Source organism: Cervus elaphus, chromosome 3 (assembly GCF_910594005.1).
Source record: "Cervus elaphus chromosome 3, mCerEla1.1, whole genome shotgun sequence".
In the NCBI taxonomy this organism is placed as follows: Eukaryota; Metazoa; Chordata; class Mammalia; order Artiodactyla; family Cervidae; genus Cervus; species Cervus elaphus.
In genome coordinates, this window is record NC_057817.1 from 27,858,172 (window position 1) to 27,873,583 (window position 15,412).

The following is a 15,412-nucleotide window of genomic DNA, read 5'->3' on the forward strand; positions in this document are numbered from 1 at the left end:
GGAAAGCCCTCCAGTGAAGCCTGCAGTTTAGACATCACATCACACCCTCCATTGCCCACCTCCTGGGCTCTCGGTCTTCCCCCCGAACCCACCCCACTTGGAGTCCGCGAAGAGCAGTGGACTTGAGCTGCGTGTATCCCATCTGTGCATCCGGGCTGGCAAAGCCAACAGTTCACCTGCGGCAGGTGGGAGGGTGGGAATGAAAGAGTGAGTCCACCAGGCTTTGGCCGAGAGGCCGAGGCAGTCCAGGGAGTGGGGGTCGAAGGCAGCTAGCGGACGGGGCGGGCCGGGCCTGCTGTTTTCCCCTTTGCCCTTCGACCCAGGAAGCCGCTCACACCCGGCGGACACGCTCGGCCGCCCTACTGCTCAGTCCCGGCCTCCCGCTTCGGGGACCGCTCCCCACCCGGCCCGGCCTCCACCCCCACCCCAACTTCCCGCTCCAGCGGCCCAGGAGAGGCGGGGGCGGGCCTGAGAGTGGCGCAAGGACACTCCACACCAAGGGTCATTTGCGCTTTTTTCCCCTCGGTGGCTAATTTATTTTAGAGCTAGGGAGGAGAGGGGCGGGGCCAGGCCGGGCTGGTGGAGGGGAGGGGCCCGGCGAGCCTAGGGGAGATGGGGGCGGGGCGGGGGCGAGGAGGGGAGGGCGGGGAAGCGGCCGGGGGTGGGGAGGACCGGGGAAGGGGCGGGAGCTGGGGGAAGGGAGGGGCACTCGGGGAGGGGAGGAGCGGGGAAAGGGGAGGGGAGCAAAGGCCTGCGAGGGAGGGCGCTGGGGGCGGGCGAGGGGAGGCGGGGGTGGGGGTGGGGGTCCTGCCTGCGGGGGGAGCCGGGGCGGCCCCTTGTCCGGCCACCCCCACTGCCCAGTCCTGCTCCCGCCCGCGGCGGCCGCAGCAGCCGCAGCAGTAGCGGCTCCAGGATGGTGAGCGCCGCTGCCCCCCAGCCCCGGCCTGTCGCCCCCGGCCCGCGCCCCGGCCTCGGGGCCGGACGCCCCCTCAGGCCGCGCACACTCACCTAGGACCCGGCCGGGATGCCGAGGTACGAGGCCGCGGGCCCGGCGGGGGCAGGCACGGGAGCGCGCGGGCGGGCCGAGGTCAGGGGGTGGTGACCGTTCGGTCGGGGTGTCCGGAGCTTTGTCCGCGGGCGCGGGGCACTGCGAGGGCCGGAGAGGGCGGGGGCTGCGGGTCGCGGGGTTCAACGAGGAGGGGGTCGAAGGGCAAGGCCAGCGAGAGACCCGGGCGGGTGCGTGGGAGCTGAGGGTCACTTCCCGGGGGGAGGGGGCGGGCAGGGAAGGGGCTCTCCTCTCCGCCGCCGACGGGCACCCTCTTCGCCGCCCCCTTTGGTGCGGAGGCTGCAGCAGTAGCGAGCGGCAGGCTCTGGGGGGAGCCTGCGGGATTGGGGGGTGGGGACCCAGAATTTGCGGGTTCGGGTCCCAGAAGGATCCAGTGTCCAGAGCCCGAGGGCCGGCCCGAGGCCCCTCCCACTCCGTCAGGTCTTTGTCCAGCGGCCCCTGTGTGTGAGGGAGGGGGGTGGGGACTGGGTTCCAGGCCCGGAGATTCCCCAGCATCGTGACGGGGCAGTGACAGGAGACTGAGGCCACTTGGGGCCCTGCGTCTCTCACGCCCACCCCCTGCCTTTCTTTTCTTCTGGTCCGGGAGAGCATAGCCCCCATCTCCGAGTCAGGGTGTTGCGGGAAGCCGCACTTACCTTTACCCCTGAGCTACAGGCTGCTAGGGAGAACCTCTAAGCTCCCGGCTCTCTCTCTAGAGCCCTTTAAACTTCCCCACTCCGAGAGCCCTCTCTTGGTCTACACAGAGATTCCCTTGCTAAGGACCCCGCTCTGTAGAGGGTCCTCCGTTAGGGTTGGGCACACAGTAGGTGCGCAGGAAATGTAGGCCTCCTCCTTGGGCCCCTCCAGTCCCGGTGGCCTCTTGGGCGGAGGAGGCCTGGGAAGGGGTCTGCGCGGGGGCGAGGGTAAGCGGCCTGGAGCCTGCGTCCAGCGGCAGCCAGGAGCCCGGAGCGGAGGGGTGGGTGGGCTGTTAAAGGGACGGTCACTAAATCAGGATTAGGCCGTGGGGCTGTCAGGCTGCCAGGCCCTGTCTCCATGGATACCTAATTTGGAGGAGAATAGAGGACGGAAGAATGTTTGCGTTGTCGTCCGCCAGGGCTGCAGAGGCTAAGCGGACTCCAGCCCTCGGCCAGGCAGCAAGGAATGGGGACCCGGTTCGAACCCCACTCTGGGCTGCGGCGGGGCGGGAGAACTTTTCGGTCTGGGGGCCCAGAGCCTTCCCTGAGGAGTTGCTGGAGTGGGCCAGGTGGTGCGGTGGTCCAAAGAACTCTGACCGTGCACAGGGAGCCCAGACCCTCCCCGAGTCCAACCTGAACCCCGGTGCATCCTCCTGGGAACGGCCGGGCTGGGGTTCCTCAGAGCCCCCCTCCCGGAGCTCCTAGCCGGGAGCAAACGCCGCCCTCCGCTGCTCCGTAGGCGGGGAGGACGGACGCTGGGCGGCTGGAGGTTGAGCGCGGCGGGACCTAGGCGCGCGCGGGTACCCGGCGGCCGCCAGAGCCGCGGGGCAGGGGGCGGGGCGGACTTCCTGGGGTGGGCGAGAAAGGGGCGGGGCTTGCCTGCCGGCCTCGCTCCGCCGGGTGACAGGCCTCGTAAATCCCCTTCTCCCATTTTTAACGCCATTTCATTTATTTCCACTTGATTCCCTGGGAGTCCGCAGCAACCACCGCTGTAAGGAGCGACCCTTGTGCCCTCCCTGTAATGTCTTCTTGAGGAAAGTCCTCTTGGGCCAAAGGGAATTAGCTCTGTGGGGACAGTGGAGTGGCTCCTGGGAGAGGCCCAGTGACCTCCACTTTTCAGGGGGACCCCCCCCCATCTCAGGGGAAGAGGAGGGCTGAGAGACACATGGATGAGTTTGGTCTCCGAGGGCCTGCGGGGTTTTCTGGCCATGGTGTAAGGGTGGGCTGGGCTGAGGATGGGTGAGTGGACAAGTCCAGTGCTCCGCCTGGAACGGGGCAGGAGAGGGACCCGACCCTAGTGTAGTGTTCTCAGAGCCTTGCTCTCGGTCATCCATGGCCGCAGCTTTTTATGGAGCAAGAATCCCCTCCCCTCCCCTGCCTGGGCTGCCGCTTTATTGCAGAGACCTCAGACTCTCTCCACGCAATTTCACGCCTCTCTGCCTTTGCTCTTGCTGTTCCCTCAGCCAAATGCCTTCCCATTGTCCCTGTCTCTCCACAGCCTCCTCATTCTTCAAGGCCCGACTCGGATGCCACACTTCCCCCATGTAGCCTCCCCCAGAGCCCCCAGCTCCAGTCACTCACTCCTCCCTGCATGTTCTCCTAGCCCTGCACCTGTGCCTCCCGTCAGCCTCGGAGGCTGTGTTGGCACTAGGCTTTGCCTCACGGAGGCCAAGGATGTGGCGTATACTTCCTGGCGCCCCATCCCCACTGGGCTTGGCACTTTGTAGGTGCTCCATAAATATTTGTTGGTTGAATAAAAGGGTTTTTGTAAGGGCAGCCTGCAAACCATGGCTTTCCAGGCAAATAGCTCTGTGCTGCTGGGTGGGTGGAGGTCCCTGGGTGGGTCTCTTCCTCCTCCTCCTGGCCAACCCTCCCCCACCCCCAAGTCCAGGAGGACTTTGCCCCTTCCTTTCCCCACAGACCAGCATTCTTTCTCTGCCATTATCATCCTGTTAAACAGAGAGGCCAGTCAGGATCCATATGGATCACATTAACAATTGCTTATTATCTGGGCCAGGACTGCCCCCACTCTCCACCCCCAGCTCCTACTGCTGCAGTTGCTGGACCCTTAGGAACCCAGCTTCCCCCTCCCCCACCATTGGTCAGCCAGGGATTGCAGGGGACAGGCTGATCTCCCTTACCCTCCCTGTGTCTTCTATTTAATTTGCTTCTTCTTGACTTGGCTGGCTCCTCTACCTGATTTAATGAAAACTAGTTTCCCCATGGGAGCATGGCTCAGTGAAGTTACAGGGTTGCTGAGGAGAGGGGTGGACCTGAGTTCAGATACACCTGTGGTCCAAAACACTGAGAGCTTCTGCCTTCCAGTGAACGGAGGCTGTGGGCTGCGGTAGGCCCCAAAGGACTGACTGTGGGGTATACTGGTATATTTTGCCATCTCAGCCCTGAGCTGGCCCTGCTCCCTTTTGGGAGCTGGCAGGCTAGCAAGGAAGATGAAGACAGGAGAGACCCTGCGCAACTGTGTGGGTCCCCACCTTGTGTTTCAGTCGAAGAATCAAGAAATTCAAGAGTGGCTGCTGAGTTAGCTTTGAAGGATGAGGAGTGGAGTTTCTGTTTAAATGCATATAGCCCAAGATGGAATGGAAGGGATCTTCAAGATTACCAGGCTCCACCCCAACCAGGCCTGGGTTCATAACTTTTTTTGATTTACAGACCCCCTCAGAAGGACCAACAAAAGCCATCCCCAGAAAAATCCATTTTTATCAGCTGACACCAGACTTTGCATTCTGCTTTAAAGGGCTCTTGGACCCCCTGAACCCCACGGGGTCTGTGCATCAAGAACCTCTTGCCCTAGTCCAGACCCCCCTGAAGGGCTGAGAGCAGAGTGAGGCCTAGAGCCCAGTATTCTTGCCCTTCACTCTGTGCTTTCTCCATGGCCTGAGGACAGGATGAGCCAAGAGACCAGGGGTATGGGATAGAACTGCTGGGCCCAACTTTGAGTGGGAAAGGTTCACCCTGCCTGGGTCAGGCTATGGGCCAGTCATCTCATCTCTGAGTGTGTCACCTGGAGTGAGGAGATCCAGGGGTTAATTTGTTTCAGGACCCACTCATGCCAAGGATGAGTGACAAGAGAGTCCAGCTCTTCTTTGAGCATTCTCTTAAGTGTCTTGATGAATCATAGCTAACACATAGAACTTATGTGTATATCTTATTCGATATCTCATCAGTGAATTACAACTAATTATGGCACTCTCCTTGTAAGCATTTTTGTGACAGTTAAATGAGGCAGGAGCCACAAGCCCTGAGCTCCAGTCTTGAAGGACTATGGGCCTGTGAGGGTCTGGTTAGAAATGCAGTGGACAGCGCTCAGGGCTATACAGACCTTTCTTGATTTATGATAGGGTTATGTCCTGATAAATGCATCATAAGTTGAAAATATTTATAGGTCAAAAACACATTTAATACACCTAACCTACTGAACAGGCTTCCCTGGTAGCTCAGATGGTAAAGAATCCACCTACAACGTGGGAGACCTGGATTCGATCCCTGGGTTTGGAAGATCCCTTGGAGGAGGGCATGACAACCCTCCTTGCCTGGAGAATCCCATGGATAGAGGAGCCTGGTGGGCTACAGTCCATGATGTTGTGAAGAGTTGGACATGACTGAGTGACAGCACAGCACAGCACAACCTACTGAACATCATAGCTTAGCCTGGCCGACCTTACAGGTGATCAGGAATACTTACGTTAGCCTAAAGTTGGGCAAAATCATCTAACACAAAACCTACTTTATAATAGTGTTCAGTATCTCATGTTAGTTATTGCAGACTGTACTGAAAGCGAAAAACAGAATGGCTTAATGGGTGCAAAATGGTTGTGAGTGTATCACTTGTTTACCCTTGTGATGGCATGACTGACTGGGAGCTGCACCTCATTGCCACTGTCTGGCATCACAGGAGAGGATCCTACTGTGTATCACTAGTCTGGGAAAATATCAACATCCACAATTCAAAGTGTGGTTTCTACTGGGTGAATAGCACAGCATTGTAAAGTCAAAAAGTTTTAAGTCAAACTATCATGGGTTGGGACTGTCTTTGATTACTACTGATGTTGACATTTTCCTGCTTGAGCCAGTCAAGGAGAAGGGACTGCAGTGGAGCCACCTAGGTGCCTTGCTCTCTTTTCCTTTGTACTGAGAAGGCACGGACAGTCAGCCTTTGCAGTTCACCTTGGGGACTAGTGGTGAGGTGGACAGTTCTCAGTGAATGGGAGCATTAGTCAGTGGCTTCAATCCAGCCTCCATAGGCCCCATCCTCAATTTATGATGATCATTCTTGCCTCCCACCCAAGGGGCCAACCCCTGGGTTGCAGTGATCCTGCCAGTCATGTCCGACTCTTTGCAACCCCATGTACTACAGTATGCCAGGCTTCCCTGTCTATCACCAGCTCCCAGAGCTTGCTCAAACTCACGTCCATCGAGTCAGTGATGCCATCCACTATCTCATCCTCTGTTGTCTCCTTCTCCTCCTGCCTTCAGTCTTTCCCAGCATCAGGGTCTTTCCCAATGAGTCAGTTCTTTAGGTGGCCAAAGTATTGGAGTTTCAGCTTCAGTATCAGTCCTTCCAATGAATATTCAGGACTGATTTCCCTTAGGATTGACTGGTTTGATCTCCTTGCTGTCCAAGGGACTCTCAAGAGTCTTCTCCAACACCACCATTCAAAAGCATTAATTCTACGGTGCTCAGCCTTCTTTATGGCCCAACTCTCACATCCATACGTGACTATTGGCAAAACTATAGCTTTGACTAGACCCTGCCACTAGACAGGTCTAATTGCATGGAGAAGTCACATACTCTGTGTCTCAACATCTTCATCTGCAGAAGGGGGATAAGAACACTGGCGAGTGAGCTTGTAGGTAATAGAGGCCTTGGTTTCACATAATGTGCTCTTTGTCTCTGAAGTACATGCCTACCTCTGGTGACCTTTTCAGTGACTCAGAACCCATGCAGGGAACCTCCTCCCAGCACAGGAGGAAGGAGAAAAAGAGGACATGTATGTGAAAGTTCTGGCCCAGGGCAGGGCTTGCCCTGGCCATCTTTGAAGTTCTCTCCAAAGCCGAGTTCAGGCAGTAGGGGGCTCAGGAGTGGGTGAGAGGAGAAGCAACTTGGCTACTACCTCTGGAGTCCCTCCAGCTCCCCTCACTGTCTGGAAGACCCAGGCCACCTGACCCCAGCCCGGTGCTGGGATTAGTCAATCGGGGATGGAGGGGAAGACGTGACAAAGAGACTACATTTTACTCTAACAAACCAGTGTCGAACACCTGCTGGGTCCTGGCACTGTGCCAGGTCCTGGGTGTATCTCAGCCAGGCTCCCAAGGGTGCCCAGCCACGGCCAGGATTCCTGGGCCCCTGAGACTCCACACACACTCGCCGTGCACCTGAGTGGAGCTATCATGCCTTGAATCTCCCGGAGCCACCCTCCGCTTCCTGTGCGGCCTGGGAGGAGCAGAGCACATCTGCAGGCAGCCCTGGCCCTGTTCGCTTTGCTGCAGGCCCCTGCGTGAAGCCCAGCCACACTCCCCATACACTCTGCAGGGCCCTGAGCCAGGCCTGAATACTTTATCCGAGTAGCCATTCATCCAAGGCTTCCCTGGTGGCTCAGACAGTAAAGAATCTGCCTGCAACGCGGGAGACTCATGTTCGATCCCTGGATCAGGAAGATCCCCTGGAGAAGGGAATGTTAACCCACTCCAGTATTCTTGCCTGGAGAATTCCATGGACAGAGGAGCCTGGTGGGCTACGGTCGGTCCATGGGGTTGCAAAGAGTTGGACACGACTGAGTGACTGTCACTCACTCAGTCTTTCATCCAGTGAGCGTTATTTCTAACGTGGTCCCACTTTCAAGGAGATTATAAGACAGTCAGGGACCAGTGGGCAGGCCAAAGGACAGGCTGAGCTTTGAGAGCCACACTCCTGGTTTTCCCTGCATAGAAGGGAGCCACTGAGGGTGGTTGAGCTGGGAGTGGTGGACGGGCCTCAGGATGGGCTGAGGGGAGACTTGTGCAAGAGACTGGTTCCTTCACAGCAGGGCCTTGCATCATTGGCAGACTCCCCAAGAGACTTCTTTTCCCCAAGGGGGCCTTTCATAGGTGACAGAGGTGCTAATTTAGTGGGAATTAAGAAACTGGGAAAGTCCACCTGCTGCTGACTGGCCTACTGGGCCCTTGGATGCTTGAGAGTCTGGGGTGTTATCTTCTTCTTTCAAGCCAGCAGCGGAAAGAAACTAGTGAGATTTGGGTTATACTGAAAAATGACACCTCCCCACCTCATCATGTTCTTCCACACCTACCCGGTCTGCCTGAAGGTTTCTGTCAGGGCAGAGGGGCTCCAGGGAACTCTGGCCATCAGGGGGTATCACTGCTCCCAGCCATCTCCTCAGAGAGACAGTAGCCACTGGTGGCCAGTGACACTCATCCCTTTATGAAGAGGCTCCTTTTCCAAGTAGACTTTGTCCTGTGTGGGATGGCCATTCTCCTATCTTTGTCTTCCACACTGTAGCCCTCTTCAGGCCAGAGTCTCGGGGCCTCAATCCCTTGTTGGGAGAGTGGAAACTGTCTCATAGGGGTAGGGTGGCCAAGAGTTCAGTTTCTGGACTTGCTGGGTTTGTAGTGTCTATTAGACATGTAAGTGGGAATGACCCAGAAAAACTGCAAAGGAGCCCATCAACCTGCCTGGAAGTGCCCCTCCCAATAGACAATTTCTCATGTTGAATGCCTCTACTGATGGGGAGCTCATCACTTTTAGAGAACCCACATGTTATCAGACAGCTAACATTAAGCCCCAAATCTTTCATGGCAAATTCAACTTATTTGAGGATGGTGGGAAGGGGGACAGGTGGGGAGGGGCTGCACAGAGCTGCCACCCAGAGATGGCTCAGGTATTCAGAAATATTTGATCCCCAGAAGTCTCTCCCTCCGAGTAAACACTCCCCATTCCCTAGTCATGGTCTGCTGCAGCTCGCTGCCTCTCTGATCCCTCTCCTTAGGGCTGTGACTATAACCAGGGTCTGGGGTCTCAGACCTGCAAGGACTTACTTGGTGCCAAAGTAAAGTATGGACAAGTTAACTGTGCCTCAGTTTCCTCCTCTGGGAGTTGTTGTGAGGATTACACCAGCTCCTGTGCTTCCAGCAGTGCCCGGCTCTTGTGTTGGGATCTCAAACTGGCACAGACAGGAGTTGCCGTGGCTGTCTGGTCTTTGCCTAGCACCGTCCCCCCACCCCAGCTCCTCTTTCTCTCTCTGTTCCTGTGGCCCTGCAGGTGTGGGGGCCACCCCCTTGAGGACAGCCCTGCCCACTCACACCCAGGTAGACCGGCCAGGCTGCATAGCTGGAGTTACTCAGCTTGGCTCCCCCAGGGCTGGGAAGGGAAAAGAAGCAGGCAGAGGCAGCCACTGGGGAATCCAGGGTGGGCTGCCTGGGCCTGCCCCCTTACCACTGCTGGCCAGGCCGGTGGGGGCATCTGCTCTCACCGACCCCTATGCAGGGGTGGGGAGGCTATATATGGGGCTCCGGAAGGTGGGGTCACCCAGACTTTAAAGCTTAAGCTTTTTGGAGATCACGTGCCACCCAAACTGACTCAAGCCAACTTTGGATCCTAAACCAGGCTGTGGGGAGGAGGTGGGGTTTGAGAGGGGGGCCTTTGTCTGTTTGGCTAAGACCCGTGGTCCACGATCCCTGAGAAGTTCAGGAATGGAGCTGTATTCCAATGTTATTAGTTCCCTTTGTAGCTCCATGTTTTTAAAAGTTCTACCCCCTACAGCTTTATTAAGGTGTAATTGACAAAGTAGTCCTGTGTATCATTTTTTACAAATTGAAGTGTAATCGACATAGATCACTGTGTTAGTTTCAGGTATACGCATAATGATTTGATGTTTGTGTATATGAAGAGATGGTCACCACAATACGTCTAGCTAACATCTGTCACCATATGTAGTTACACCTTTTTTTCTCTTGTGTATTTTTATCTTATGTATTGACAAGTAATTTTGAGAATAGGCCATGGGTTTACTAGGCTGCACAAGGGGCCTATGACTGAAAACTGGTCAAGAGGCCTGCCTGTAGACAGGAAAAGTATGGCTCAGGATGAAGTTGGGTCTGGCACGGAGGGCTCTCAAGAGGGACCTTAAGGGGCATGTGGCTTATCTAGGCAATTTCCAAGTAGCACAAAGGACAGAAGAGACAGCAGGGTCTTGGGGCTCCCCCCTTTATTGGCAGAGGAGGAGTAGGTGAGAGGTGCCCCAGGATGCAGGGCAGCAGGGCCAGGGGTGAGGCTAGGACATCCAGGGAAGCTCTGGTCTGGGACTCAGGCCCCCCGCCCCCACAGTCATACCCAAGAGTGGAGAGCCAAGGGGCCTCACACAGCAGGGCAGAGCCCCCCTTCTCAGGAGGCCCAGCTGGGAGGCTGCAGTTCTCTCCAGGGGGTCCCTTGTTCCACTGGGTCCTTTTGGTGTCAGAGATCCTCCCCCACCCTGCCTTTTCCAGGCTGAAGTACTTGGCCAGCCCCCTTGGGATCCAAGTCCCAGAGTGCCTGGTATGTCGCCCCCATCCCTGGCCCTCTTCCAGGTAGTCCTGAAAGTACCACTCTTCTTCCATTGCCTTCATACTGGCCTGGGGGCATGCTGGGATATGCTGGGTCCTCTGTTTCACAGTGGAGGAAACAGAGAGGTTTAGACACCTACCCCACATCTCTGAGGCTGACCCACTCCCCGAATCATCTGAGCCCCGAAGGAGGTGGGACTGTGACCTACAGATGGACCCCTGGGCTCAGAGACCCACCCCCCTAGTCTCAGGTCAGTCCAGATACCTGAATAACTCAAGTCACTCATGAGACCAGGCTGCATTTGAGGGTCCCTGGAAGCAGCCAGTGAAGGTGAGAAAAGGAGAAAGAAGGGAAGGAGTGTGTTCTGCTGTCCAGTGGGCTTGCACCATAATCCCCTCCTAGCAGTCTGTTGGGGGTACTCAATGACGTCATGAAGATCAAGACCCCGGCCCAGGATGCAATGACCTCTGGAAGATAATAGCCTGACCCTCCAGCCCTGGAAAACACAGACATAGAGTGGGCCCTCCTTCCCTTTCTGTCCTGCCCCAGGGCCCAGGAGTTGAAGTCCACCCTAACCTGCTCCAGAGCAGCTCAAGTAGTGAGAAGGGCATGTGGTGGGGTGGACTGTGCTGTCCTTAAAGCAGTTATCAGCCCCAAAGATTCGCTTTTTTTGGCCTCCATGAAAACTCTATTTGCTCAATACGGTGCCTCACACAGACCTGGGAAGAAGCCCATCGGCTTTGCTGACCTTCACTGAGGGGCAAGCAACTGATACCCTGGAACCTCCCAGAGCTGTAGGTGGTTTAAAAGAGGATGCCTATTAATCAGAACGATTTTCTGTTGCTGAAGTTTCAGGCAGCCTAAGTAAAGCAAACCAAACTGAGGCAGGCAGAGACAAACTGGGTTTTCTTTAGAGGAAGGGGCAAGGGTGATAACTGGGCCAGTTCTCCCTACCTGGTGTCTCCAGGAAGATGAATTGGGGAAAGGAAACCAGTATCCCCTGCCCCGTGTTTCTGGATATCTCCCAGCCCGGGGAAGGGGTGAGATTATGTGGCTGGAAGGAAAGGTCTCTGAGCATCTCCCAGCAGCTCCAGCCGTCAGGAAGGTAAGAGAAAACATGATGGAGGCGCTGTCGGAAAGAAAGGGCTGGGTAGCAGAGCAGAGCTGGAAAAGTGATTAGTAGCTCTGTGATGAGGCTGAAATCAGCCCCAGCGGCCCCGGGGTAGCTCAGGAGAGAAAAAGAGCTGTCATTCATGGAAGGCAGACCTGAGAAGCTCCCCCAAAGGCAGCCAGAACCCAGGGGGTACAGGGTGGTCCCCAAGCCCTGGGGACAGATGCCCTTCATGGAGCTGGGAGTAGGACTGAGTCTGCTACTCAGATAAAGCACTGGCTGCCCGTGTCCCTGGTCCTGCACCCCAGGACCTTCTGCAGGAGTGAGGCAAGCCCGGGAGCCATGCCCAACCTTCTAGGGGAGTAGATGGGCTGTTTGATCAGTGAGTGTGTAAATTGGGATTTTATGGATCGCTTATTCACTGCTGGAGCTGGGGCCCCCAAATTCCTCTGTGCCCCAGAATGCTTAATTTAGTCCTGAGCTTTCCCCTGGGAGAGGACGGAGGACAGCTCCCCACAGGCCCCCTCCCCTCCTGCTGTGTCTCCTCCCAAGGCCCCAGGCTTTGTCATTGCAGGTTGAGCGGTTCAAATGTGCTAATACACTCCCTGGGGGTCACTGGACAGTGGGACTTACCCTTCAGTGCTGTGATTGGCCAGAGAGACCATGGGAGGGAGGTTCATGGCAGCAGCTGGGAGTGTGTGTGTGTGTGTGTGTGTGTGTGTGCATGCACTCACACATGCTTGCTGTGCGCCTGTTTGAGGGGAGGGGTTTGGGGGGTGTCCGTCCTGCTCAGACCACTGGGCAGAGACAAAGGATCTTCATCTAACCTGCAATGAGGATTAAGTCCAGAACAAGCCACATGCCTACCTGGTCAAGCTGGTTAGGGAGCCCACCTGTCTGTCTGCATCCTCTTATTACATCTTGACGTGGTGGGACTTACTCAGTGTACACTGAATGGATGGATGGATGAGTGACCACAAGATGGACTGCGTTTTTAACTGGGGTTGTGTGTGCTCGAATGATTCAGCATCTACAGATTCCTAAATCTGCCCCTAGGATTCCTAAGTATCTCCCCTTCCTCTCACTGCTGACACAAGGCCGGACCTGAAGGACTGACCAGGCCTCGGGGGACACAGCTGTGACCCCCAGACTCTGTTGCCACTGGAGAGTGCTTTTGCCGTGGTCAGCTTTTCCCCTGCCGGCCCCCATCTGTCCATGGCATTTGTGATGAGGATGAGGATGGTAGGGGAGGGGGGACCGGTGTCGAGCAGTTGATGGGGGAGGGAAGGAGGCACAGCCCGAAGGGCTGGATGACAAACTGCCCTGTCCTACTGTCCTCTCCTCCTCTCCAGCCTGCCCCTCCTCTCCTGATGGCAGGCGGGACAGGCTAAGCTGGCGGGAAATGCTTGGTCTAGTTAGTTTTCTGCCCTTCCTCCCTGGCTCCTGGGGAAGCTGGAGTCCTGAGCAACAGAATCCCAAGTCCTAGGGATGTCTTACCTGGAGACCCTAAGAAATGAGAGTTCAAGAGAAGCCGGAGGAGGCTCCAGCTATAGCGTGAAGCACCCCAGCTGCAGAACCGATCCTGGCTGAGATGAAAGCAGTGCTGTCCTGAGGAACTTTCTGCAGTGGTGGGGACGCTCGTGGGTACCACCACTCCATGTGACTAGTGAGTGCTTAGGGTGTGGTGAGTGCTATTGAACCGAATTCTTAATTGAATTTCACTTCAATAATATATTTTTATTTTTAAATAATAGTCATAATAAATTATTTCATTTAGAATAATTGATACATTTTAATGAATTTACATTTAAATAGTTTCCCACAGCTAACGGCTGTGATGCACAGGATTAGAGGCTGTGTTCAGAGATGGAAGCCAGGCTCTTGCGTGCAGAGCCCTTCCTGCCTGTGTGGACCTTAGGCGGGGTTCTTCCCAGGGTGCAGTGCCCTCTCCCCAGTCTGTCAGAGCACCCCAGCCCCAGGGTGGATCATCTGCTCCTGTGGGTAGCTGAGTGGCCCTTAGGAGGTCCTGGCCAATGAGAGGGCCCAATACCCAGGGACAGACCCACAGCCCAGAATGGGAAAGGAGTGGCTTCTGGAGCTCTAGACTTTGAGGCATCTTAGAACTTCCTTGGGGGTGTCAGTCCTAGAAGGCTTCCTGGAAGAGGGAGTGGGGAGTGGGCTGGGGCTTGTGCCTTAGAGCCTAGCCCTGCGTTTGGTGCCCAGACACCTTGGCCAAGACTGGGTGAGGGAGGGGCTGGCAGCATAGGCTCAGAGTCCCAGCTTCCCTGCTTACTAGCTGTCGTGACCTTGGGAGAATCAGCCCCCCTTCTCTGAGCCTTCATTTTGTCTTCTGTAAAATGGGGAGAATGCTCCTATCTAGCAGGGAAGCTGTGAGGATAAAACTGAATGGCAGTTATTAAAAATTCTTTGCAAACACTAAGAGGATGGTAGAAAGGGAAGGTTTACCCTCAAGGGTGCTGGGCCCCTGGCCTGGCCTCTCAAGATCACAACAGATGGTCATAGCTTGTCTGTGGCCCTGACCGCGGACACAGGCAGGGATTTCTGCACTCTCCCCTCCCCCCAGCGCATGTGCACACACACAACCCAGATGGGGGCCACTTGGCTAGCCTCCTGCTGTTTGGCATTTGACATATGAGGAGTCCAGGGCCAGAGCACAACCCCCCCACCCCAGCCACCCCCATCCCAGAGAGGAGCCAGGCTGGCGGGGAGGCCTTACTACCTCAAGGAAGCAGGATCCCAAGGGCCCTGATCTCTTTACCATGTGTCCGGTGGCCTTTGATGGGAATTCCATTGCCCCTTTTGTCCCCTCTCAGAGGCCTGGCTGGGGAAAGAGAGAAGGAGGAAGATTTTTTTTTTTTGGAAAAAAGAAAAAAGCCAGGTGGGGTCCCTGGGGGCTATTGGGCTGAGTGCCCTTCAGCTCCAGTCAGATCAGGGCTGGGTATTTCCTCTGGTGTTCACAGACACGAATTCCCCTGTCCACGCCTGAAGAAGTTCCCTGGCTTTGCCTCTTGCTACTCTCAACAGCTGGTGTGGGCTCAAATTTCGTCACCTGGATTTTTTTATTTGGACACAGAGGTACTTTCAAGCCTCTTTGCTCATTTATCCATCCATCCATTCATTTATCCATCCATCTATTCATCCATCCATTTATCCAGGCATTTATCCATCCAGGCATCCATTCATCCACTCTAGAGAGTCTATTAAGAACTTATTGTGTGCTCAGCACTGACCTGAGTTCTTGGGAAATGAAGTGAACAAAACCAAGTACCTGCTTTCATGCAACTTTCCAGTGGGTAAAAGACGAGAAAGAACAAGTAGGTCAGATTATGATGAGTGCTACAGAGGACATCAAGCTGGGGGGTCTGGGTCTGCTGCGATGACAGCTGAGCAGAGGCCTGGCGTGAGGCAGGGTGAGTCGTGTGGAGATCTGGGGAAATAGCATCACAAGCACCAAGTTAGCAAGGACAGGGCCTCCGAGTGGGAGCAGAGCCACTGTGGAGGGAGCTGTGAGGAAGCCACTGTGCCTGGAGGGGAGGCCCCAGGGGGAGTGGCGGGAGGGGAGGACTGGAGGAGAAGGGAAGCAGATCGGGAGGACGAGGTTGGCCACTGGGAGGACTCTGACTTTTATTCTCTGTGACATAGGAGACTCTGGAAGTTTCCAGGTGGAAGAATGACATGCTCAGACATGTTTTCAAAGGTCCTGTGGCTGCGTGTTGAGACTGGAGAGTGGGGGACAAGGGTGGACGTGGGAGGGGAGGTGGCAGGCTGCTGCTGTCCCCTGGGTGAGAGGTAGTTGCAGTTTGGATAGATTTGGAAGCCCGAGCCAGTCTGATCTGCTGGTCTGGGGTGTGAAAGAGAGTGGTTAGAGACAACCCCACGGTTTCTAACCTGAGCACTTAGAAACGATGAGACTGCCATTTCCTGAGATGGGGACTTGGGGTGAGGGAGTGAGAAACTCGGAAGTTTGATTGGGACATGTCAGTCAT

At 55.8% G+C, this 15,412-nt stretch overlaps 1 protein-coding gene across 3 annotated transcripts in view; it reads left to right on the plus strand.

Annotated features, from left to right (window-relative positions):
* Positions 1-712: 712 nt before the first annotated feature.
* FIGNL2 (fidgetin like 2) overlaps positions 713-15,412 on the plus strand; it is a 28,404-nt gene continuing 13,704 nt past the window's right edge. For 2 of the 3 annotated variants that reach the window (XM_043883886.1, XM_043883894.1), the window contains exon 1: positions 713-1,032. In XM_043883886.1, the coding sequence (XP_043739821.1) occupies positions 1,025-1,032 (8 nt within the window). In that variant the 5' untranslated portion in view covers positions 713-1,024. Of the gene's footprint in view, positions 1,033-6,404; positions 13,072-15,412 lie in introns of those variants that run through there. The other variant, XM_043883905.1, reaches the window with a different exon arrangement.